Source organism: Raphanus sativus, chromosome 2 (assembly GCF_000801105.2).
Source record: "Raphanus sativus cultivar WK10039 chromosome 2, ASM80110v3, whole genome shotgun sequence".
NCBI lineage: Eukaryota > Viridiplantae > Streptophyta > Magnoliopsida > Brassicales > Brassicaceae > Raphanus > Raphanus sativus.
Genome location: NC_079512.1, coordinates 26,397,607 through 26,421,572, shown reverse-complemented (window position 1 = coordinate 26,421,572; position 23,966 = coordinate 26,397,607). Strand labels below are relative to the sequence as shown.

Here is a 23,966-nt window from a genome sequence, read left to right as displayed (position 1 = left end):
CAACGCGGCATGTAGTTCCTAACATTTGGTTTGAAATGGTTTTAAGCACTTTTTTTTTGGAACACATCTTTCATTCAAACTTAAAGTTTACACTGTTTTCTTTATTTCTTGCAACGAAAGTAACTCTCAGCCATGGTTACCAACAATCATGTAGGAGCCATGATTTGAGATTTTTAAAGCAAGCTTTGAACTCTTACTTCACCACACAGATCTAAATAACCGAAGCAGCGCCACGACAGCATCACCTGGTTGCACAGTCCCCTCTGTGTAGCTAACTTATGTGGACTCGGTATACTTTGATGCGTGCTTATAAAAATTTACTTTTACTTTTGGGTTTGTATTTTATATTCAATAATACCAAATTGATCTCTTACCCAAAAAAAAAGAGTTTAAGTTTGAGAATTTTGATCTTTTTGAGTAAAAATCAAAAGAGAAAACGCCTACTATACCAAGCAAGGCTACAAAACTTCCAAGTCAATGATGTAAACTGTTTTAAAAAGAAAATGCGATAAAAAGGGCGGCTGCAAAGGTTAGTTGTCAGGTGGTGGTGCTCCATTCTCGAGTGGAGGTGAGGTTCCCCATTTGCCTTCTGTTTCCGATGGTTCAACCACATGGACAGCTCCATTATTAAGCCCTACTGCAAACTGGTTAGTCTCCGATGGATGAGCTGCTATTACTAACGGATATACCCTCGAGCTGCAAGCAAAAACCACAAACAAACATGTTTCATCAAACACCTCACAAGTTATTAGTTATGTAATTGAACTAAAACGAAGATAACAATACTCACCTTGGGTTCGGAGGCAAGTAAGCAGTTGGGTTAATCCGACATCTCAATCTCAGATTTGAAGCAGTGAGGACATCGACGCTACCATTCTCAAAGCTCACAAAGATTGACTGGCTATCACATGAATATGTAGCTGACGTGATTGGACCTGTCGCTTCCTTTCGTACCCACTGTTTCATTGATAGCCAGATCATTAAAATTAATATGCTTGCAATACACGCTAGTTTTTCATTCTAAGTTTTCATTAATTAATTTACCTGCATCCACCAATCCAGTTTTTGAGCATCATAAATGGCTATTTGAGTCTCGTGGACGACCAACAGATGAATCTGATCCAGATGGAACTGCACGCGGGTATCTGAAACCGCCGGCAGTGATCTTCCATGTTGAACTTGCAAATACTTGCTACTTTGCTTCTCCCATCCATCCATGCTCCAAACGCACAACTACAGACAGACCCCAAAATGTAAGCAAGTTATTACAGTTTACCTAACTTCTCAATGCGCAACACAATTACTCTTTACCTGTGAATCAGCACCCGATGAAACAAGAATGTTCAGAGCCTGTGAGAAAGCAAGACCTGTTATCCTGTTTTGATGACCATTCAACTTGGTTTTCACCTATAGCATAAAAAAGCATGCAACTCGTCATTATTGTAAGTTCATCACTTACACCACCCAAAAGTAACTATCTCGTAAATTTCATTCCAGATAATACCTCGTCAGTACGAACGTTGTAGATCTGGATAGATGAGTCCTCCATGCCAATGGCAATGATATTATTGTCCAAAGGATGAAACGCAAGGAATGTTGCTGCAGGCGGTGGAGGCATGAACGTCGTCATAGTCTATAGGTTAGATTATAAATCATTAGAGTATGAAACTTTTTTCAATCTATCTTTAATAATTACAAACTATCAGAACGCTACGGTGGTGATTTTAGATTTCATAACAAAAGAAATCTCTCTGAACTTTTTCGAAAATGCCATTGCTGGTAAAACAAAGATTTGTCTCCTCTAAGGCTGAGTGAAAATTTTAAAAGGAAAATACGGTTACTCACCTTGAATGTCATCATGTTGAACAAAGAGATTTTCCCTCCTGACGCTGACATAACGTAGGAGTCATTCTTTGACAGGGCAAAACAGGGAATAGCATCTTCAGGGTTTGTATCACTTGTCTCATTGGTCATCAACATAATCCCACTTGCAGGTTGCCATAATACTGGTTGTGCATTAGCCGTTGCCTAGAAGAAAGTAAATGAAAGGCCATAGTTTGAGAAGTGATCATTAGCCATAAACAACAAATGAACACGGAAACTAAGTCAAGGAGGAAGGGAGACCTTTCCAGCCAGATTGTGATCGCTTTTCTGCCATTTCCACAGCTTGTGCACTGCATTAGATGCCAAGGCCAATACTCCAGATCCAGAATTTGTGTAAATTAATCTGGAAACCTGAGACTCCCACCACAGAAAACATAAGTCACGTAACAAGATTATTACTTTTTAACTGTAAATGTTGACCATTTCGTTATGTGAAGATAGCATTAGCCTGCGGATAGAAGCATAATATATTACCTTCGTCACTGGCACATTGTCGGCGAGCCTCAAGGAGCAGCACTGAGATGGCTCTGTAATCTCTGTAACTTTACAGGCTCTAGATCTTTCACCTAAATCATCAGCGATTCTGGGCTTCCCATCCACTAGTGTTCGCACTTCATTGTTCTGAATAAATTACATTGCTTAGTCATACACTAAATATTCAGAAGACTACAAGGATACCATCCAAATTCAGACTTCGATTTACCTCCATAGCTGCAAAAGAGTTAGCTCGATCTTGCATAGTTATTCCTGGATTGGCACTTGAAGAACCAAAACCACCACCTGGAGGAACCTGCACACCAGATTGTATAAACAAAATGCCTATAAAGTCTACAGAGATAATATCCAAGAAAATATACCTTCATTATGGGGGTAAACGAGCGATTTTCTGCTGTTCTCAGCAACCTAATTCCATCATCAGTCGCGAGAATTCTAACACCATTGTCATTGGTTGAGACAGCTAACAGTATTCCTTCCCTATTAAATCTTACACAAGGAGAAGCCTGCAGGTTTTCAACGACCAATTAGCTGCTACAAGAGAAGTAGTAGAAATAGTAAGAGGCAACGATCATCGAGTATTATTACCGGTAGGCCACCATCTGCATGAATAGTTGTCAAAGGATTTGTGTTGTCCATGTCCCAGATTTTGATAGTCGACTCATCACCAGCAGCTAAGAATCTATTCCTGGTTGTGTCAAATTGCACAATCCCTGAAGCCCGTTGTCCCAGGCCGAGATATGTTCTTTTTATGGACCCCTCACTTTCATTCCACTCAACTAAAAATGACTCTCCTTCTTTGTTCGTACCACATGAAAACAACCTGTTGCATATTACTCAATTACTTAGATTCCAAAGTATAAGATACCAGTCAATATTTTAAGAATTAGAGAAAGTTATATGAACCTTGTTCCATCGCTGCTGTATGCCATTTTTGTGGAAGAATGGCCAGGTGCATCATAGTCAACTCTTGAACCCACATTGTCATACAACCAAGCTTTTATTTTTCCATCAGTTGCTGTTGAGAAGACAAACTGTATAGGATCGAGAATGCATTAGTGAAAAATTATCTCATAGGGGCTTCTAGTCCAAAAAGTAAAATCTATACACACCACATTCAGTCAGGCGACAATTATATCCAAGGGTATTTGATGTCATGACAGAAAAATGAAACATAGCAACCATACAAGACTGATTGTAAGTTACAACAACAACAAAAAGAAAAACACTTGTTACCTGAATATTTTCCTTGTAGTGAGGACAAACAGAGAACACAGGAGCTTCGTGACCCTCAAAAGTAAACCGTCTATCGCCGGTAACAGCATCCCAAACCTTTGGATAATTTTAGTTCATGTAAGTCATGCCCAACCATCAACGTGCCAATAGAACATAGATAGTCAAAAAGACAAACCTTAATGATTCTGTCATCGCCACAAGTAACAACAGATAGTTGTTTGTTAGGATATGAAAAGGCAAGATGGCTAACATTTCCTGTGTGGGCTTCAATCTGCAATCAGAGGAAAGAGAAAACAAAATTGTAAAGTTATGTTGAAGATACAGACAGCTAATAGTAGCAACCACCGTGCTGACATGAATGAAAGGAATAATTGGAAAAACGAACCTCCAGATGATTTCGCACGTCACTGCCCCCATGAAAGGAATAGATATGCACAATGCTTTTTGAGTATGCCACGCCTGAAATATGAAAACAATGTGCAGGTTTCCCATGTTTAGAGACTGTTTCTATTCTGTGAATAATCTTTACAATTTAATCACAAATTTATCCACTGCTCTTAGAGAACATTAATTGCTGGAGAACAGTTGACATACCAAAGAGAGTTCCATCAGGACTCCATGCCACATGATTTACTGCTGCCGTCGCATCAGCGTTCAAAGATTCCTGTCCACGATTCAAAAGCATTAAAGCACTTCTTCCTAGACAGTGTGGAAAATACCAAAAGGATGAGAGACAAACCTGCAAATCTTTCGTGCACGCATCAAGCTTCCAGACATCAAAACCCTTCTCCGTAATCCTTTGACGAGCACCCAAGTCCCACAGGAAAACATCACCACCAATTGTACCAACTGACATGATAACATATATTCTCAACACCCTTAATCGGTTAAATAAAATAAAAAGCAAGATATGGCAATACAGAATCTGCACGTATGGCTTCATAGGACATACCCAATAGCAAAATTTGCTGAATAGGATGGAAGTCCATGCTCATGACAGGTGAACCATGAGCAAGAGTTGTAACAACTAACTTGGGCAAGTCATCAGGTGATAATGTATTATGTCCATGGGGATGGCCAGTATATGTAACTGGCAAGATATTTACTGGAATATTACCCCCCTAAAAAAAACATTAAAAACCACTGGAAATTAACAGAAAGCTATCTCTCATATACTTAACAGATAGATTAGTTATCGATGAGTACCTCCTCTGAGGTTCCATATGGCCTTGACCTCTTCGGAACATGGTTAGAATCAGCAGTTTGATATTCCATTGGAGTAGGACCTGAAGGAGTCTGAGGGCGCTTCAAGATAGCTACTAAGACAGTGTTTCAAGTCAAATAAAATTGTTAAAATGAATGGATTTAAAATTTTGTGATAAAAGTAAGAATACTAAGATAATATAGCATTGGCTGGCAGGTCTATTTCTCATTATTTTTCCATAATCACTTATCAAGTATCCTATATTGTTCTCATGAATGGAAGCGATGACAACATTAAAAATATAACACAAAGCATTCACAATAAATAGACAACCTGCGTTGTTTGGAGAACCCAGGCCAATAGGACCTGAAGGTGCAGCAGAAGGATGAGGCACGACAGAAGGGTTAGCCATCCATCCAGAAAGATTCGCCGGAAGTCCACCTGGGCCTGGTGCAGGCTGAAACAGCTGTCCAAAAACACGTGGTAACATATCAGCATAGAGAAAACCAATATCCGTTAATGACAAAATAATTAATCATTCAGCACTTACACCGTGAGCTGATAATGGATGAAACCCTGCAATCTTAGGAACACCACCACCACCACCCATTAAATGATTTGTGCCAGGCGACGCAGCTCGAGCACCATTCGGTTGGTTCGGTTGGTTGCAGGTGTGGTCCAGAAAGAGTGATCTGATGTCAGGATTTGGCCTAGGGTTCTTACATAGCTGATGCTGCCAGTTTAAACTACAAGAAAATCCCAAATTTTAGTAATTTATACAAATGCAATTACACAACAGAAAAAAAAAAAAGACTCAAAAACAGAACATGTCCAAGCACCTTTGGTTAATTAAAGTCCGCAACCTCGAGCTTTTCAACACAGGAAACTGAAGCTTGTCCCGGAAAAGAGGATTAGCCTCTATCAGCTTCTTCAACTCACCAAACATCACACCCCTTGCAGACTTTGTATCCCCATACTTGGAGAGCTGCTCATTGGCCCTGAAAAAAAAATTGGCGTTACAAATAAATGATTAAAAATCTCAATAATATAATGTATACAAAGCATACAAAAATGTGCAAGGGTCAAAAGCTGTGAGGAACCTAAAGTCATCCAACGTCAAAAGCAAGGTGATTTCCTTGAAGAGATCTTCATTAAAACCTGCAAACACCTTGAGATCCTTGACTAAAATGTCAACAGCTTTCGCACGATCACGCCTGGGAATTAAAAAAAAAAAGTAGTGAGACACACATACACACACAAAACCCACATATAGCTTATAGGAGCTAACAACATAAACTCAAAAGAGCTTACTTACTTATCTAAAGCTTCGAGATACTTTTGCTTGCGGATCTCAAAGAAGATCTTCATGGAGTATCGGTTGTCCTCAAGCTTGGAGAAACCAGAGAGATACTTCTCCACTTCGTCCCACTCTCCATTCGTCACCAGCTCTTCAAAGTAACGCATGTTGAAGTAAAAACCAGACTCCAATTCCAATCTGTGTTGTTTTATTATTTAAAAAAAAAAACATTCAATAAAAAAAATCATTGATTAATTAAATTGAAATTAGTTTCTTCTTCTCAATTCCCAATTTGGATTATTTCACCTGTGAACAGTGTCTTTGTATTTCTCTTCATCGAGAAATTGGAGAATCAGGAACACGAGCTCCCTGCTGAGAGAAGACATTACTGCAAGCACAAAAAAAAAACGAGATCAATACACATGCATTAAATGAGATCTGCACAAACCAAATCTTCCGACAGAAAAAAAAACCCTTAATTAATTGAAAATAAAAGAAAAACATTCGCTGATTAAGTCGTAAAACCTAAGGAAACAAACAACATGATGATGATAATAATAAATCCGAGAGAGGAGAGCAAGGGTGAAGAAGATTAGTCAAAGGAGGAGTAACCTGTGGATTATAGGTTTCCGTCGCGGATCGAAGAATCTGGGAAGGCGAGAGAGAGAGAGGGTTTCGTTTTTTATTTCCTTTTGGCTAGGATTTGCTTTTGAGCACTTGTGGGTGACGATTTAATATTTATAGAGAGATGAGAAAAAGAAAATTTTATTATATAAAAGTTGAAAGGAAAGAGAGAGAAAAATAAAAAGGAGATTAGGGATTTTGAATCGTAGAAGAGACTCTCGAAACTGACAATGCGAGCATCAGTGGAACAAACCTATAAGCAGGGTATGATAAGTACTCCTACTTATATATCAGTATAAGGATATGATAAGTATAAGGCCTTATCACCTAACTCCATCGTTGTAATCGCACGCCGACAAAATAAGACAAAAAGTAAAAAAATAAAAATAAAAAAGGAAACTGTAATGGGCCTAATGGCGGTGGTAGATTTGCTTTCCTGATTAATAACTAGAGTATTTGGGATAAGCCCATAAAGGCCCATAACAGTTATCTCGAGTTCGTCGTTCTCAGATGTCTACTGTCCGAGCTAACTACCACCATCTTCCTCCTCTGCTTCTGCTTCCCATTCGCGTGGCCTTGAAGGAACAAAGGCTATAGCTGTCCAAGTTCTTCATGGAAATTTCGTATCCATGGTATTCAATCAGCTTTCATTTTGATGATCTTCGTTTTTCAATTTCTAGGTTATGCATCTTCTTTTCTCGATCGCAAATGTAGCTGAATAGTTGAAAAATGCGACATTTATTTCGTATAGATCAACCTAGGTGTATGGCTGTTTGGAATTTGATTTGATCATAGTATTGATGTTGATTACATTTGATATATAACATCTATGTTTCTTATGCTTTTGATGATAGGACTAAAGATTTGGTGCTCAAGGTGTACTGATTGGATCGTTAAGGAGATGAAAAGGTCTGGTCTTCGTGGGTCGTGGTGGCGCCGGTTTTCCCTTCTGGTCTTAAGTGGTCCTTTATGCCTAAGGTCTCTGATGGTCTTCCTTCTTATTTGGTTAGTCACTCAACGCTGATGAGAGTGAGACTGGGACTTGTAAAGATAGGGAGATCATGCGTCATGACCCTCATAAGTTGTTGGAAGGGTGTTTGATCGCTGGTGTGGAGATCAAGGGAGCGTGCTGAAAGGGAGTTGCTACAGGCTGCTGCTTAAAAGCCTTTGTTAACACAGGTTTGCATCATTGTTTTATTTGTTTAAGTTTATGTGTTAAATGGTTTATGTAAAACTTTATTCAAGTTTGTTGTTTGTACAAGAAAAAGCTTTATTTGTGCTTTTGCTTACTCTTGTTTCTTAATTGTTTGCTTGTGGGAGCACATTTTGGGAACAACCAAACGAATCCTTTTATCTTGTTTGAAATAAAGGATGCTCCCGTTTGGGGTTTTAAATAGTTTCCAGACGCAATTGTGAATAAATATCTATTGGGTGTGATAAATATCCATATAGTTAATTTGTATCATAGTTTATTTAACATTTCAAACCAGAAGTTAGCCTCCACCTAGAAATTCGAAAAGAGAAAGAGATAAAATGGTAGAGACCTGTGAATAGATGGGACAAGTAGGGGAAAGGGGACCGGTCTGATCGGATCTTTTTTTTTGGGTTGGATAAGACGTCAACATCTTCCCTATCTTCTTTGTCCACTTTTCAATTTCTTTGTTTCCTAAGGACAACATTATCAATAAGTCCCCAAATGAAAGTCCCCAAATGAATAGTACAAGGACTCATCTTATTTGTCCCTTAATTAAGGGTTTTTCCTCTTCTTTTTACCTCGGTCCTGATGTTTTATGGCTCTCTCTCCTTTTTAGGAACCCTTAAGGGACTGACCAATAATGTTAGCCTAATAGAATAACATTACCAGATCCAAAAGTTGGAAAGAAATGTATATCAAGTGAATTAAACTATTCACATGATTCTAATACGGAATTTACATTGTGGACCATACATTAACGTTCGTCCATTATTAAAATGATATAATCTGATCAAAAGAAAATTACTTGGTATATTAATAGATACCATTTGGTAAAGACAAAAACCATTATGAATTTTGGTCTTGTGGTCCAATTAAGACCCATTGAAGATTTACTGGTTGGCCCATAGTAAATAACCCAAAATAACTTACATTAATTAATGCAAACAGACAAAAACAAATTTAAAAGAGAGAAAATAAGGCAAGACAGAAAAAAAAAAAAAGTAAATAAGAAAAACAGCAGCGCAGAGCAGAGCTGTGAAAACTGTAGCTATCAGTGGTGTGGGAGCTTATTATGGTCATCATCACTGTCTCTTTAACAATGGCGTTTTGACCTCTCTCCTCATCTCTCTCTCTCTCTCTCTCTATTTTCTGGGTTTTCCCCTAATCTTCTCTTTCATTTCAAAGTTGCAATCTTTTTTTTTTCTGCTCTGCCTCGCGGATACTTCTTCTCCTCTCTCTCTCTCTTCGCTGCTCTGTTCTTAGTTCCCCTGTAGAGTACGGCAAAGATATCATCTTGTAGGGTTTATCGCCCTTATTTGTAGGGAATTCGATTTTGTTAGGATTAGAGATTCCCTTTTCGATATTCGTCTTTTTTATATAACCCTCCGAGATTCTCTCTCTCGCTGTGATTTTGATTTCAAGTCATAGGTTCAGTTGATACTTGGAAGATCTGAGTTCTCTGTTGATAATCTGAGTAGTTGCTGGTTTGTTTGAACGCTAAAGACACTAACTTTGCCGAAATTCTAGTTGGAATCTCAGATTTTAGAGAGGGATTAGGCTTTTATTATATCGAATTTTGGTGGGGTTTGGATTCCAAAATGACTGTGGAGGAAGTTAGTGATGGTTCTTCTGCGTGGAGTAGGGATGATGATATAGCCTTCGAGAGAGCTCTTGCTAGTTACACAGATGAATCCGAGGAAAAGTGGGAGAAGATTGCTGCAGATGTTCCGGGGAAAAGCGTTGAGCAGATTAAAGAACACTACGAGCTTTTAGTTGAGGATGTTAGTAATATCGAATCAGGATGCGTCCCACTTCCTTCCTACGGTTCTCCTCAGGGAGGATCAACTGGTGGTGGTGGTGATGATGGAGGAAGTACTAAGAAAGGAGGAGGAAATGAGTCTAATCAGGGAAGTAAAGCAAAGGCAGATCAAGAACGGAGAAAGGGTATTGCCTGGACCGAGGATGAGCACAGGTGAACTCTTTGTTTTGTTTGATGAGATGCTAATCTGTTTGACAGAAACGTTAATGGTCTTTGTTCCTCTTTCTGTGGTTGCAGGTTGTTTCTTCTTGGTTTGGATAAGTACGGGAAAGGTGACTGGCGTAGCATTTCTCGTAACTTCGTGGTGACAAGAACACCGACTCAAGTCGCTAGCCACGCTCAGAAGTACTTCATTCGTCTGAACTCGATGAACAAAGAGAGAAGACGAACGAGCATTCACGACATCACTAGTGTTGGTGACGCAGATGTCTCAACGCCACAAGGACCGATCACCGGTCAGAACAATAACAACAACAACAACAACAACAACAACAACGGTTCTGCTTCTGCTGCTGCTGGTGTTGCTGGAGGAGGAGGAAACAATCCAGCAAAGCAAGCCGCCTCTCAACCACCTCCTACGTACGGAACACCAAGCATAGGTCAACCAGTAGTTGGAACACCTGTGAGCCTCCCAGCTCCACCTCACATGGCTTTTGCTGCTCCAGTCCCTGGTGCACCAGTGAACATGAGCCAGATGCCGTACACCATGCCGCGTACACCAACGGCTCATAGGTAACGTCTGAGAGAAGAGAATACCTTTTGTGATATGGGTAGTGCTCTTTAAGGTTTTAGGTATAAGAAAAAATATGTGTAAAGAGGACTTGAGTGAATATATTCAGACTTGTTCCTTTGAGTGGATTTTTTCTGTTACTTTAGTTTGTGGGGATTTTTTTTTGAATAAGGTGTTTAAGATCATGTGATTAGTTTCAGACTCCAGATTATTCACTAATCACAATAAATATAGACAAGATTCTGTTGAATAGATGATTTGATAAAAACAACAATCTGTTCATCTCATGGAGTCTTTAACTTTAAAATCATAAAAAATGCTACTACGGTTTTCTTTTATTTGCTGTTTACTGAAATGGAGAAGCAAAATTCTAATTCAATCTAAAGACAAATACTCCGAAAACCACTTTTCACTGAATCTACTTCAAGTAACTCCATTAGCTAAACTTGACGAAGAACATCGGTTAGTATAACCGCAGAGTCCAAACTCTGTCCTGCCATCCAAACCTTGAAGCCTTTGTAGAAGTACTCTGCGTCGTTCCAAGCTTTGAGTTCTTTGAGAGAGAAAGGTCCCTGTATATCACCCTGAGGATCTTTGTACAACCAGTTTGCCTTCTCTCTATCATAAGACAGAACCTCAACATGTTCAACTGTAGGGTCTAGAGTCTCTCCATCACCGTTCTCATCTTCATCACCATCGCTCAGTTCTATTATCTCTGACGGATTTGGTTGAGCTTGAGACCCGTTGTTATGATTCGATACTGCTGGTGTGCTTGACTGAAGCTGAGAAACTTCAGGCTCTTTAGTTGGCGTTTCTTCTTCCCAAGTGATGCCATTTGCTGGCTGCTCTACACCTCTATGAAGATATTCATCACCTGTAATACGATAGAGAGAGCTATTAACAAACAAACCAGTTGATGCAAATCAATCTCGAATCTTTAAAAGATCAAAACCAACGCATAGCCATGGTAAGATGCAAACACACTGAAACAAGAACCCTATACATTGGAATGACGCACCTGCAGAAGAAGCAGTCCATGTTGGCAACCTCCCGTTTAGGTCCATCGCATAAGGCGTGATTCCCGGAAGTGTGCTGGATTTTGACATGAGAAAACCATTGCACTGCTGATCTTCTCGACCAAAGAGGTTGCGGACTTCTGGAGTTTCTTGGATGCTTGATATTGGAGATTCGCTCAACCGTTGTTCATTGTCACTTTCGTGAGCCTCAGGGGACGCTTCAAGGTTTGGTAAAAGTTCCTCTCCAAGAACTTCCGGAACTTCACGAAATAGCCGGGACTGTTCTTCTGGAGTCTGAAGAAGCTCCCTCTTTTCCAGATACTCAGACAGCGTAACAACTCATTAAATCAAGAAAAAACAATTAAGAACTCACTATCGGAATGATATTTATTCATTTCAAAGTATAACAAAGTTATATATAGTAACAAAAGGATATTCTCTTCGCCATCCCTTCTCAGTGGCCCGGGCAATACGCTTTTGTAACAATGCCAATTCTCTTCCAAGCCACTAAAGAGTTCAAACAAGAGTTGAGTCCGTCAAAAGAAAATAGGACCACGGGGCAAGGTAAATAGAAGAAGATAAAGAAATGAAGCAGAAGAGAAAGTTAGCAAGCAAGCATACGTGTTTAGTCTGATCTTCATGTAAACTTCGAGCCTTTTCTTCCATCTCCACCTATCCAAAGGGTTCAAATGAATTTTGATTAAATAGCCACAAAAGACACAAAATCTTAAAACGCCATAAGCAGAAAAGGTGAAAGAGTTGTTAGTATAGGTGACAGATCATTAATAGAGAGCCTCCACCAAAACAAGTATATTCCGCCTTCTTATAGAAAAAAGCAAACTTACAATTGTAGGCTGCTTAGGAGAACCGTTCTTTATTCTCTGATGCAAATCTTCACATTCCTCCTGCGTATTTTCAGAAAATCTAATAATCAATCCATAAACTACAAGGCTAGAATGTACATCAGTCCAACAATTTCTATAATGAAAGATAAGTACATCTAAGATAGCTAAAAGAATAGAAACCCGGTGAACAATATTTTCTAAGCAAATTACCTTGGAGAAATCATCGTCAGATAGCGCAGAGATAGAAACGTCTTTCACATAATTTGTAACCTGAAGGAGAAAATCATCAGTCCCAGGTTCTTTCTTCACGCCTAGATAACAGACAAAACAAAAAAAGTACAAAGAGAACTCAGCTTTCTCTACTGCAGACCAGACATCTTTAGGCATGGGACATGATCACTAAAGATGTAATTATCTTCTTGTCCATAAACACACGAACAAACCAGACTTAAATCAAAAATATACTTTCAGAAAAAATTACCTGTGACCTGAACAAGCTGATAAGGGTTGTTCTGAAGGTAATCATTAGGGTCAGACTTGATCCTCACAAAGCTTCCCAACATCTTACCCTCAAAACCGTCCCGAGACTTAACCAGCTCCTGAACCAGACTCTTCCTCAAGTAGACAAGCTTGACATTCTCACTCACTATTGCAGCAAAAGCACCACCTCTAGGTTTCTCCCTCACAACCTTCCTTATCCTAACCACCTTCTCCGAACGGCTCACGATCTGCGCCGCCTCATCCTCGTACAGATAATCAAAATCCGCATCGTCCCGGTTCTCCTCGTAATGCTTTTCCAGTAGATCATACACTTTGATCCTCAGTATCGACTTAACCCCGAAAAGGGACATGAGCCTATCGTCGCACGTAGCTCTCTTCTTGCTCGACGAATCTACGAGACCGTTCTCGGCAATGTACCTCGAGATAGTCTCGCTGACCTCGAACCTGGAGATCTTGGTTGTTGTATCTTTGCCAATAGATTGGAGAAACTCGATGAGCTGTCTCGAACCCCATCCTACAAACTCGAACCGTTTGGGTCTCGCTTTCCTTTTCCTGGAACTGGTCAGGTTGCTGTTACCTTCTTCGACCCAAGTTATATCTCCCATTATTACACACCTCTCTTTCAATACAAACTCTGTTATCACTCAAAAAAAAACCTATCGAAAACACAGACTACTCTATTCGTCTAAAGTCTAGACCTTTACAAGGAGGGTGAAGCAGATACTGTCTGTCACTGATTCTTATTACCAGAAACCGAACAAAACTCGTGTCGGGGATGGAACTATCACTTGACAAGTGGAGGAAATTTCAAAATTGGAGAGAAAGGGAGAGAGAGAAGATAAAACCGCAACGAATGTAAGATGGGGGAAAAGCACAAAAATCCGGCGGAAAACGATCGGCGAGAACCGCGAATCTCCGGCGGCGACTTTTTACAGAGAATCGCCGCGACACAATCGATCGTCTTTCACTTTCTATTTGTGGAGCTAACAGAAAGTAAGAATATAAGAGAGAGAGAGAAAATATATCTTTAACCAAATAAGCGACAAAATTATTTTACAAATATTTTTTAAAAATATGTGCAGTGGGTTTCGAAATGCAAAACACACTCACTATAGAGTGGATCTATTTAAAAAAAAAAATAGTTTAGCATATTTAATTTAGTTTGGTACATAATTCTCCATCTATCCTATTAAAATAGAGACATCTTTTTTATCTACTTAAAAGAAGTCTACATAGGACCATCTATTTCGTAACCCAACTAATATAATAATTTCGATAGTATCTTTTATAATTTAATACACTATTAATACACTATTAATAATTATGGATAACTACCAACCTTTATAATCCAACACATCTTCAACGAATACATCAGTTATAGTCATATTTTTAAACTATATTTATAATAAACATTTACGTACTTACCATACATATTACACTCATATATAAGTTCTTCATCGAGCATACTAATAAGACAATCAATCCATATTTATAATCAAATATACATCATCAACAATGTTACCCAAAATCATAATTTTCTTATGAGTCAAAGGTACAACTCTTCACTTACATAATACATCAGTTTGTTCTTATTATTACCTCATATTTTCTGTGATCACCTTTCACTTCCTGTTCACTATTTGATATTATTTATAATTCCAAATCTATATTAGTTCGTTTTCAATATAACACTCTTCTACCAGTTTCATCTTCTAGCTTTTCAGCACGTGAAAGAGACGATATCTTTTGGACCTTTATCATTGGTTTACAGGACTTGGTATACACTCCATCGACCCGATTTTCCTAATAAACAACAATAAACCACTGTTAGACAGAAAATAGAAGTTTAAAATCCAATTACCTATATTTTTGTGAAGATAATATCGCATGATAATATTAGATGAGAATATTCTACTACTTAAATGTTTAAAATCTCAACTAACCTATATTTTATCAAGATAATAATCGATGTGAAAAAGCCAGATAATATCAAACTTTAAATCAATTAAAAGATTATAACAGAAATATTATGATATATCTTCTAAATCTTAACAAAATTATATCCTAATCCCTATCGATACAACCGTATAAAATTTAAAATATCAGATTCAGAATATGCTCTCGATGCTTCCACTATAAAAAGGCTTCCATCACCTAATCTTTTCATCACATCTCGACAAACAAAACTCCCAAATGGCTATGGTTACATCCGACGGAATAACGTTGTTGAAAAATGTCAAACCATTTAAAACAACTTGGAAGATTGAAGTAAAAGTACTACATTCATGGACTCAACATTCGAATTACCCTGGTGGAGACTCTCTTCACTTCATACTAGCAGACAAGACAGTAAGTGTTTCTGTTTGTTATCTGTTATTCTAACAAAGTTTGATCTGCAATCGACTAAACTATATTTTTTTAATGTTAATGTAGGGTGTTAAAATTCATTGTACCTGCAAAAGAGTCTTCCTTGGTCGTGTTAAGAAACTGCACGTTGGACAGTGGAGGTTCATTGAGAATTTCTCAGTGACCCCAACTGCTGGAAAGTACCGACCGACTAGCCATGGATTCAAGCTGTCGATCATAAATAGCTCCAACGTCACCGAATCCTCTCTGAAAAATGACGACTGTTTTTTGTCATTAGCAACGTTTCAGGAAATCATTAATGGAAGTCTTGATTCTAATTTTCTTATTGGTAACTTAACTGTTTTCCTCATAAATCTATCTATCTTTTTGTTTATATATAATGATATTAATATTTTTTTATATGTTGTTGAAGATGTTGTTGGTCAAGCAACCGAGATTGGAGATATGCAAGTTGTTCCAGTCCAAAGTAAAGAAACGAAGAAGCTGGAACTTACTTTGAGGGATACAGAGTAAGTTATGAATACAACCTTTCGCAAATAGACATTTCACATGTATATAAATGTGTGTTTATTGTTTTTACTTTCTTTTCTTTGACAGTGGTCTCCAAATAGCATGTTGTCTTTGGGGTCGTTTTGCTGAACATATGCTATATGCATACAAAGTCGCTCAAGTGGATAAAAATTTTATCTGTTTACTGAGATTTGCTAAAATCAATGTTTACAAAGGTAAAATATCTACTAAACTATGAAGGATTCGTAACTTATAATATGATTTTGATTAAAAGTAGTAATTTTTAAAAATTATTGTAGGCCAAGTCCAGGTCACAAGTGCATTTGAAATTTCAAGTGTGGAGATCAATCCGTCTGGATTTGATGTGAATGACTATCTAATGTAATACGTTCTATTCTAATCTCATAATAATTTTATCTTGTGCTTAATATACAAACGTTCTTACGCAAATGTTTTATAACCCTTTTAGGATGCCAGATAATAAGTTGGCTCTCACTGCTGGTTCTCTTGAGGTTGTAAAACCTCAAGGAAACAAACGCCAACCAGATAAGTGGTCTCTTTATCCAGAGAGAACAATTTTGGATATCGTAATGGCAACTGAGGTTAATTTTACATTTTTACTGATAAATTGTTTTGTATTATAATCTACACATTTACTTTTTACTGATAAATTGTTTTGCATTATAGCCTTAAACATTTACTAACACAGAATGTTATTTTTTTAGATTGAGAAATGCATTGTTAGAGCAACAGTTTATGCAATAGACACAGACTATGCATGGTACTATTTTGGTTGTATTAAGTGCCACTACAAGAAGGTGACTAACATTACTAACAAGGATTTGGTGCCAGTGAAACATTTGTGGTATTGTGAAACATGCCATCAGTCAGTAACCAATGTTGCACCTAAGTATGTTTCTTTAACTTGAATCAATTATGTTTACGATCTATGACTTCACTAATTTATCCACTGCTGTTAGGTTTAAACTACATCTCCTACTAAAGGATGAGACTGGTGAAACTAAAGTGATGTTGCTTGATACCATTGCTGAACCCATTTTGGGAATAAGTGCTGAAGTGCTCTTAAATGGTTCTCTGGAAGAGGTATGTATAGTTAGTCATTTAACTTGCAAATTATGGTTTGAATTTGACAATTATGAAATTTTTATATCTTTCTATGAAGGTTGAGGATCCAGAAGACTTGCCTGACGTTATTACTGATATGATTGGAAAAACTTTCAAATTTGGTGTCTACGTGAGCAAAGACAATGTTGATTATGGATCCAATATATTTAATATTGGGAAGACTTGGTCTGCTGATGAAATAATCTTACAGTCTGACGATGATAAAACTGAAGACACCAATCAGACTGACATTGTTTCATCTGATCGTCCATCAGAACAGGTTTGTTAAAGTTTTCACTGTTTTTAATAAAGTATAAGATTAAGCATCATTTAACTTTTGAACTTAAATATCCTAATCACATTTTTTTTTGTAGGTATCTTTTGTTAGCATTGAAAGTGAAGACAACACATGTTCATCTTCAACTCCACTGTCAAAACGAAAAGTAGACAAAGCTGTTCATGACATTTCTTCTACTTCAAAGAAGAGATACTCTAAGATCATCAAGGTGGAAAAGAATGCTGGGGAGTAGTCAAAGCTGCGTGGGGATAAAGATTTGGTTGGATTTTGTTTCATTTGTTGTTTTGCTATTATTTGGTTTTGCTATTATTTGGGTTTTTATATTGGTCGTTTTATTTTTTTCAATAACTATGAGTTTCAATAAATGATGAGTTTTAATAGACTATGAGTTTTTATAAAATTGTCATTCATTTTATATATATTGAAGTTATAAATTTTTTTAATTTGTTCTATAAATGTATGACCTACATGCAAACAAAGTTTAAATTACTTACTTGAGCCATATTGTAATTGGAATCCCTTTCAGTATGCCCTCCGAACATTTGTTACCCCATGCTATACACAAACTATCCTGAAAAGAAAAACCATAAATAAGATTGTTGGAATCCCTTTGAGTATGCCCTGTGAACATTTGTTACCCCATGTGATTAATGTACATATAGTATCCTTCACAAGTAACTCTAATGTTTTATATGTATAAAATGATCAGATCGGTTGCGAACAGAGTGTGTCTTATATATGATTTTCATATTTCAAAAATATTAAGGTTCAAACACTAATTTTTAAACTATAAATTTTCATACTACTAAAAATCATACATTAATATTTTTAAATAACTATTTCAATTTTACTTTTGTAATAAAATAAAAAACGATTAAATTTATATCTGTTTTGCGCGGATTCTAAGTGTCAAATGATTAAATTTATTAAGTTACAAAATGTTACTATAATATATAATCTCAACAATAATATATTGTTCCTAACAGAATATTTTCTAAACAATATTACGATTGTTAGAAATACCAGAAACAAAATTTTAAATTTTTTCAATTTCACCCGCCAAGTAACTTTAAAAATGTTCTGTAATCTAAACAAATATTAGCCTTAAACATTTATGTTTTCTTAGCAAAACTCTAGACTGAAACCAGATTTCCAGATTTGGATAAAGATCAAAGGTACTTTTTATTCAATTCTAAAACAATCATCATTGATCACTTATTCTCCAAACGTTCATAATAATTATAAGTCTGTTTGATCTATTGCAGGTTTCACAATGAGAAAAAGACAATATGATGGTTTTAATCATGTTAACAGGGAAATTGGCGGACAAGGAAGAGATACTACAACTAATGCCACTAATCAGGGAAGTATTGGTTTACAAAACTCTAATCCGAATGCTACCCAACATTCAATACCATTAAGCTCAGTATTTAATAGGATTTTGGATGATCTTACATACATACCTGTATCTTCTGGTATTGAGGGACCTTCTCAAGGGAATATTTTTGTGGAAGTTGAACCTACAAAAAAAAGAAAACCCGCAACTGGTATCAAACTCTATCGATATGTTATTCCTTCTATTTACATGTGCCATATATTATTCAGACTGTTTCAAAAAATTTCTAGGCAAGTACAAAGAAAATGTCAGCAGCTTGCAATCTGTGAAAAGGAGTAAGCAAAATCCAGAAATACCAAGTATGGTTTGCTCGATTGTATTAGAATAATATTTTAGTAATACCATGTAACTTGCTGTTTTATTTAGTGAATATAATATCAGATGGTGTTAGACTTCAAATTGATTGTTTTGTAGATGTCAATGTGGCTTCAGGTGACAAACATTCACGTGTTATATTGGATAACGATGATGATGATGATGATGATGATGATTTTCACCTGTCGGATGTTTCATCTAATGGTAACATTTATATTATCTGGGATTTCTGTAACGTTTATGTAATGTTTTCATTTAACAATGTATTCACGTGAGAAACATTGGATTTGACAGGAACAATGCGTGACGATGATGATCAAGAATGGGATTGCAGTAGCATAGAAACTACAGATTCTGATGTAGAACATGCTAATATCGTCAATGCAAAAACAAAGGAAACAGAAACTCAGAAAAACGAGTTCTTACAATGGCAGCACTTATGAAACAGGCTTTCTCCAATACAAAACCTAAAACTTCCAAGCCTAAACCTTCCAAGACTGCTAAAAAGGAATTTGGTAAGTCATGAACCTAAATTTACCAAGCAGAATTTGAAGTTGTATGAAAACAAAGACAACAAGATTTTAATCGTCCATTTACCTAAATTTCTATTTTGTAGATTATGTAGATGAAGGTGATGCAACACATATTTGTGAGCATTGTGGAGCGTATATGTGGTTTGGTGAACGCATAAACAAGAGTAGAAAGTCCAAGAAACCCATTTTTACTTTATGTTGTATGCAAGGTCAAGTTCAGTTGCCTCTTTTAAAGAAACCCCCGAGATTATGGAAAGACTACTTAATGGAAGTGATAAGCTCAGCAAACATTATCAAAGGAACACCCGACCATATAACATGGTCTTTTCATTTACTTCTATAGGAGGGAAGGTTGATCGTTCTGTTCCTAAAGGAAAGGGACCAAAAATGTTTCAGCTTCAAGGTGAAAACTACCATAGGATGGGGAGTTTGAAACCTAGGGATGGGGAGTCTGCAAAGTTTGGTCAACTATACATTGTCGACACAGAAAATGAGGCAGAGAATAGAATAAACGCATTGAGGTTTGTAGATTCTGTGATAGTTTTTTTTTTTTCTTTAAAACATTTTCTTTACACTTTCATCTAGATTTGCACCTTCTTAACTTGCTTTAACAATGTTTACAGCAAAGGCAAGAAAGATGGTTTGAAAAAGGAGATCATTCAGAAAGTAATAGCTATGCTAGACGAAGTGAATCCATATGTCTCCAAATTTCGGCAAGCTAGACACAGATTGGATAATAAAACCGAGAGTACTCTCCATATGAGGATTGTTAGTGACCGTACAAAAGATGGAAGGACATATAGCATGCCTACTGCTTCTGAAGTTGCAGCATTAATCCCGGGAGACTTTCAATTGGGAATGGATAAGAGGGACATTATTATTGAGGAAAAATCAGGCAACCTTCAAAGGATAAGTGAAATTCATGTTTCATACCTTGCATTACAGTATCCTCTAATATTTGTTTATGGTGAGGATGGATTTCGACTTGGTATTAAGAAGGGAGTCACAGAAGCTACTAAGAAGTTGAAAAAGGATACAATAAGCATGAGGCAGTTTTTTGCATTCAGGATTCAAGATAGAGAAAATGAGTCTAACGTTTTGCTGAAGTCAAGAAGGTTGTTTCAGCAATTTCTGGTTGATGCTTACACAACAATTGAATCTAACAGGCTCCGTTACCTCAAGTTTAACCAGACATGTTTGCGATCCGACAGCTATGATTCTATTAAAGAATCTGAGAGTGCAGGCAACATCGATATGAATGAACAAGGTCAGCAGTTTGTATTGCCAGCATCTTTCACAGGAAGTCCTAGATACATGAAGAATAACTATCTAGATGCCATGACCATTTGCAAACATTTTGGTTTCCCTGATCTTTTTATCACATTCACTTGCAATCCTAAATGGCCAGAGATTACTAGATACGTTCAGAAACATGGATTGAAAGCTGAAGACAGACCTGACATTATTTGTCGGGTGTTTAAGATGAAGCTTGACAATTTGATGGATGATTTAACAAAGAAGAAGCTTTTGGGAAAAACTGTTTCATGTAAGTATTTGTGTGTTTCACGTTTTGAATTTTTTTTGTATTAGATTTTTTACTAACTCGATTGCTTTCTTGATATTTTCAGCTATGTATACTGTGGAGTTTCAAAAACGTGGCCTCCCTCATGCTCACATCCTACTTTTTATGCATCCTGATTCAAAAATTGCCAACTACTGATGACATAGACAAGATCATATCTGCTGAAATACCAGATAAAGATGAAGAGCCAGAGCTGTATAATGTTGTTAAGGACATGATGATTCATGGTCCATGTGGAGCAGCCAACATGAATTCACCATGTATGGTTAATGGGAAATGTGAGAAGAATTATCCTAAACGACATTCAGAGAAAACTACAGTTAACAAAGAGGGCTTTCCTGTGTATAGGCGACGTACACAACCAGGCGTTTATGTTGAGAAAACGGCATTAAACTCGATAATAGATGGGTTATCCCATATAACAAGAAGTTGTCTCTCCGTTATAGAGCTCACATCAATGTTGAGTGGTGCAACCAAGCTGGTTCTATTAAATATTTGTTTAAGTATATTAACAAGGGAGCAGATCGTGTTACTGTTGCTGTTGAACCATCAGAGGCTGTTGAACCATCAGAAAATGTTGCACCAAATGATGCCACAGTTGAAGAGGTGTGAAGAAGAAAAAAAAAGAATGAAATAAAAGACTTCTTCGATTGCAGGTGATTGATGCAGTTTACATTTTAATTTTTTTTTCTTATGTGAATGTTTAAAAACTGTAAACGCCTGACTATTTTTTTGTATTGTATAGATATGTTTCAGCTTGTGAAGGTGCCTGGAGAATTTTTAAGTATCCGATTCATTACAGATCTACTCCGGTTGAGATACTGCAATTCCATCTACCAGGGAAACAAAAAAATTATTTTCAAAGGTAAAGACAAGCTTCATGACGTTGTCAGCCGTGAACTCATTCAAAACACAATGTTTCTAGCGTGGTTTGAGTTGAATAAGGTGGATGCTTTCGCAAGGACTTTAACTTATGCTCAGATCCCTAACTTTTATACCTTTGATAAGCGTAAAAAGGTGTTCAATAGAAGGAAACAAGGATTTAGTGTTGGAAGAATCAATTATGCTCCACGCAAGCAAGAGGCAGCCTATTACTTGAGAGTGTTATTGAACATTGTTAAAGGTCCTACCAGTTTTGAAGAAATAAAGACCTATAACAATGTAGTATATGCTGAGTACAAAGATGCATGTTACGCTAGAGGATTATTGGACGACGATCAAGAATATATTGATGATTTAGTGAGGCACAGCTTTCAAAGTTCTGCAGCCTTTGTTAGAGAGATGTTTGTGATGATGATATGCTCTGATAGTTTAAGTCAACCAGAGGTTGTCTTCCGACAAACTTGGGAACTATTGTCAGAAGACATCGAGTATCATCATAGGAAACGTCTGAATAGACCAGGTATTAACTTGCTGCATTTTCACCTGCTTCTGTTAAGGTTTTAAACACGTGACATCTTATTGCTATTAATAATAGTTGTGTGTTTACTGATTAATTTTGTTCTAATGCAGAACTTATTTTAACTGATGAAGAGAAACAACAATTTGCTTTGATAGAGATTGAGAAGCTTATGAAACGAAATGGGAGTTCTTTATCCACTTATGAATCTATGCCAAAGATTCGAAGTAGTCGTAGTCGGGTTGAGAATGTATTGATATTCGATGAACGTAACTACGATCTTGGAGAACTTGGAACGGCTCATGATAGAGATATACTCAGGCTGACGGATGAACAGAAGAAAATCTATGATGAGATCATTGGTGCTGTTGATGCTGAAAGAGGTGGAATGTTCTTTATTTATGGATTTGGTGGCACTGGAAAAACGTTCTTGTGGCGAGTCCTATCAGCTGCAATAAGGTGTAGAGGAGATATAGTTCTGAATACAGCATCTAGCGGAATTGCTTCTCTATTGTTACAAGGGGGTAGGACTGCTCACTCCCGATTTGGTATACCCATTAATCCAGATGAATTTACCACATGCAATATGGTACATGGCACAGATAAGGCAAATTTGATAAAGGCAGCGTCACTTATCATATGGGATGAAGCACCCATGATGAGCAGATATTGTTTTGAATCTTTGGACAGAAGTTTGAAGGATCTAATGCGGAATCATAGCAAAAATCCATTTGGTGGAAAAGTGATCGTGTTTGGAGGTGATTTTCGCCAGGTACTTCCAGTCATTACCGGAGCTGGTAGGGCAGAAATTGTATTGGCTGCAATGAATTCTTCATATCTTGGGAGCACTGCAAAGTCTTGAAACTCACAAAAAATATGCGATTGTCTTCCAATAATCTGACTGAAGATGAAGCAAATGATCTTAAGGAGTTTTCCAAATGGATTTTGGATGTTGGGGATGGAAAGATTGCGGAGCCTAATGATGGAGAGGCTCTTATTGATATTCCTGATGAGTTTTTAATCACTGACCCTAAGGATCCTATTGAGACTATAAGCCAGGCGATCTATGGAAGCAGTGATTCATTGAGAGAGTTTAAGGATCCTATCTTTTCCAAGAGAGAGCAATCTTATGCCCAACTAATGAAGATGTTAATATGATTAACGATCATATGTTATCTAAACTTGATGGTTAGTGAACACTTTTTACATATTCTATAACTTCTATATTTTCTTTACTCATTGACAATTTTTCTATTGATGTTTTTCCAGGCGAAGAAAGGGTTTTTCTGAGTTGTGACAGTATTGACCCATCTGATACAACTTCAACAAAAAATCAAGCGCTCAGTTCTGACTTTTTGAACAGTATCAAAGTTTCTGGATTGCCGAACCACAGTTTGAGATTGAAGATTGGTTGTCCTGTTATGTTGCTCAGGAATATTAATTCTACAGGGGGTTTAATGAATGGAACCAGATTGCAAATAACAGAGATGATGGATTTCATGGTGGGCGCTAGAATTCTTACTGGGGAGAAGGTTGGGGATACAGTTTATATTCCTAGATTGTTGATACATCCATCAGATAAGAAGCTTCCTTTC

At 37.1% G+C, this 23,966-nt stretch overlaps 4 protein-coding genes and 1 long non-coding RNA gene across 14 annotated transcripts; 2 read left to right on the top strand and 3 right to left on the bottom strand.

The window, feature by feature from the left end:
- Positions 1–352: 352 nt before the first annotated feature.
- LOC108842892 (topless-related protein 4) lies at positions 353–6,910 on the bottom strand. Of its 2 annotated transcripts, none has more exons than XM_018615938.2 (26): positions 6,729–6,910; positions 6,423–6,504; positions 6,135–6,314; positions 5,920–6,033; positions 5,659–5,817; positions 5,370–5,565; positions 5,153–5,285; positions 4,822–4,934; positions 4,568–4,736; positions 4,355–4,464; positions 4,210–4,279; positions 4,001–4,074; positions 3,791–3,886; positions 3,616–3,711; positions 3,286–3,413; positions 2,968–3,202; positions 2,742–2,885; positions 2,588–2,674; positions 2,359–2,505; positions 2,125–2,235; positions 1,846–2,028; positions 1,505–1,633; positions 1,312–1,407; positions 1,045–1,233; positions 791–957; positions 353–696 (listed from the first exon to the last, which is right to left on the bottom strand). In XM_018615938.2, the coding sequence occupies exons 2-26, from the start codon at positions 6,500–6,502 to the stop codon at positions 531–533; spliced, it is 3,372 nt and encodes a 1,123-aa protein (XP_018471440.1). In that variant the 5' UTR covers positions 6,503–6,504; positions 6,729–6,910; the 3' UTR covers positions 353–530. The 2 variants fall into 2 exon arrangements, with proteins under 2 accessions (XP_018471440.1, XP_018471441.1); XM_018615939.2 differs by having other exon boundaries at positions 4,822–4,931; positions 6,729–6,908.
- Positions 6,911–7,226: 316 nt separating this feature from the next.
- On the top strand, positions 7,227–8,136 carry LOC108840959 (uncharacterized). Its single transcript, XR_001948029.2, has 2 exons — positions 7,227–7,372; positions 7,595–8,136. It is a non-coding gene; the product is annotated as an uncharacterized LOC108840959 (long non-coding RNA).
- A 791-nt stretch (positions 8,137–8,927) lies between these two features.
- LOC108842700 (transcription factor SRM1) lies at positions 8,928–10,677 on the top strand. The gene is made up of 2 exons (XM_018615689.2): positions 8,928–9,907; positions 9,992–10,677. The coding sequence occupies exons 1-2, from the start codon at positions 9,534–9,536 to the stop codon at positions 10,488–10,490; spliced, it is 873 nt and encodes a 290-aa protein (XP_018471191.2). The 5' UTR covers positions 8,928–9,533; the 3' UTR covers positions 10,491–10,677.
- A 38-nt stretch (positions 10,678–10,715) lies between these two features.
- On the bottom strand, positions 10,716–13,847 carry LOC108842699 (uncharacterized protein At5g08430). Its single transcript, XM_018615688.2, has 7 exons — positions 12,827–13,847; positions 12,556–12,656; positions 12,346–12,405; positions 12,122–12,172; positions 11,937–12,007; positions 11,503–11,831; positions 10,716–11,358 (listed from the first exon to the last, which is right to left on the bottom strand). Exons 1-7 carry the CDS (start codon positions 13,449–13,451, stop codon positions 10,925–10,927), a joined length of 1,671 nt encoding a protein of 556 aa, XP_018471190.2. The 5' UTR covers positions 13,452–13,847; the 3' UTR covers positions 10,716–10,924.
- Positions 13,848–14,362: 515 nt separating this feature from the next.
- Positions 14,363–18,755, bottom strand: LOC130507942 (uncharacterized). Of its 9 annotated transcripts, none has more exons than XR_008942588.1 (4): positions 18,610–18,755; positions 17,641–17,717; positions 15,300–15,459; positions 14,363–14,649 (listed from the first exon to the last, which is right to left on the bottom strand). XR_008942588.1 is itself a non-coding variant. In XM_057002799.1 (4 exons), exons 1-4 carry the CDS (start codon positions 18,738–18,740, stop codon positions 14,527–14,529), a joined length of 495 nt encoding a protein of 164 aa, XP_056858779.1. In that variant the 5' UTR covers positions 18,741–18,755; the 3' UTR covers positions 14,363–14,526. The 9 variants fall into 9 exon arrangements, 7 of the variants coding, with proteins under 7 accessions (XP_056858779.1, XP_056858780.1, XP_056858786.1 ...); XR_008942589.1 differs by having other exon boundaries at positions 17,641–17,712; positions 18,606–18,620; XM_057002799.1 differs by having other exon boundaries at positions 18,606–18,755.
- Positions 18,756–23,966: the final 5,211 nt, after the last annotated feature.

What these genes read in the sequence shown, in the direction of transcription:
- LOC108842892 (XM_018615938.2), bottom strand. Translation starts at nt 6,502, where the DNA reads ATGTCTTCTCTCAGCAGGGAGCTCGTGTTCCTGATTCTCCAATTTCTC. An exon ending in TCAGCAAATTTTGCTATTGG is followed by an intron (nt 4,465 to 4,567) that starts GTATGTCCTATG and finishes TTATCATGTCAG; the next exon opens with TTGGTACAATTGGTGGTGAT. An exon ending in TCAACATGATGACATTCAAG is followed by an intron (nt 1,634 to 1,845) that starts GTGAGTAACCGT and finishes TCTAACCTATAG; the next exon opens with ACTATGACGACGTTCATGCC.
- LOC108842699 (XM_018615688.2), bottom strand. Translation starts at nt 13,451, where the DNA reads ATGGGAGATATAACTTGGGTCGAAGAAGGTAACAGCAACCTGACCAGT. An exon ending in CTGACGATGATTTCTCCAAG is followed by an intron (nt 12,406 to 12,555) that starts GTAATTTGCTTA and finishes GAAAATACGCAG; the next exon opens with GAGGAATGTGAAGATTTGCA. An exon ending in ATGAAGATCAGACTAAACAC is followed by an intron (nt 12,008 to 12,121) that starts GTATGCTTGCTT and finishes TGAACTCTTTAG; the next exon opens with TGGCTTGGAAGAGAATTGGC.
- LOC130507942 (XM_057002799.1), bottom strand. Translation starts at nt 18,740, where the DNA reads ATGGCACATGTAAATAGAAGGAATAACATATCGATAGAGTTTGATACC. An exon ending in ATACCAGAAGATACAGGTAT is followed by an intron (nt 17,718 to 18,605) that starts GTATGTAAGATC and finishes TTTTCTTTTCAG; the next exon opens with GATAGTTTGTGTATAGCATG. An exon ending in CAAGGAAGACTCTTTTGCAG is followed by an intron (nt 14,650 to 15,299) that starts GTACAATGAATT and finishes GTTGTTTATTAG; the next exon opens with GAAAATCGGGTCGATGGAGT.
- LOC108842700 (XM_018615689.2), top strand. Translation starts at nt 9,534, where the DNA reads ATGACTGTGGAGGAAGTTAGTGATGGTTCTTCTGCGTGGAGTAGGGAT. An exon ending in TGGACCGAGGATGAGCACAG is followed by an intron (nt 9,908 to 9,991) that starts GTGAACTCTTTG and finishes CTGTGGTTGCAG; the next exon opens with GTTGTTTCTTCTTGGTTTGG.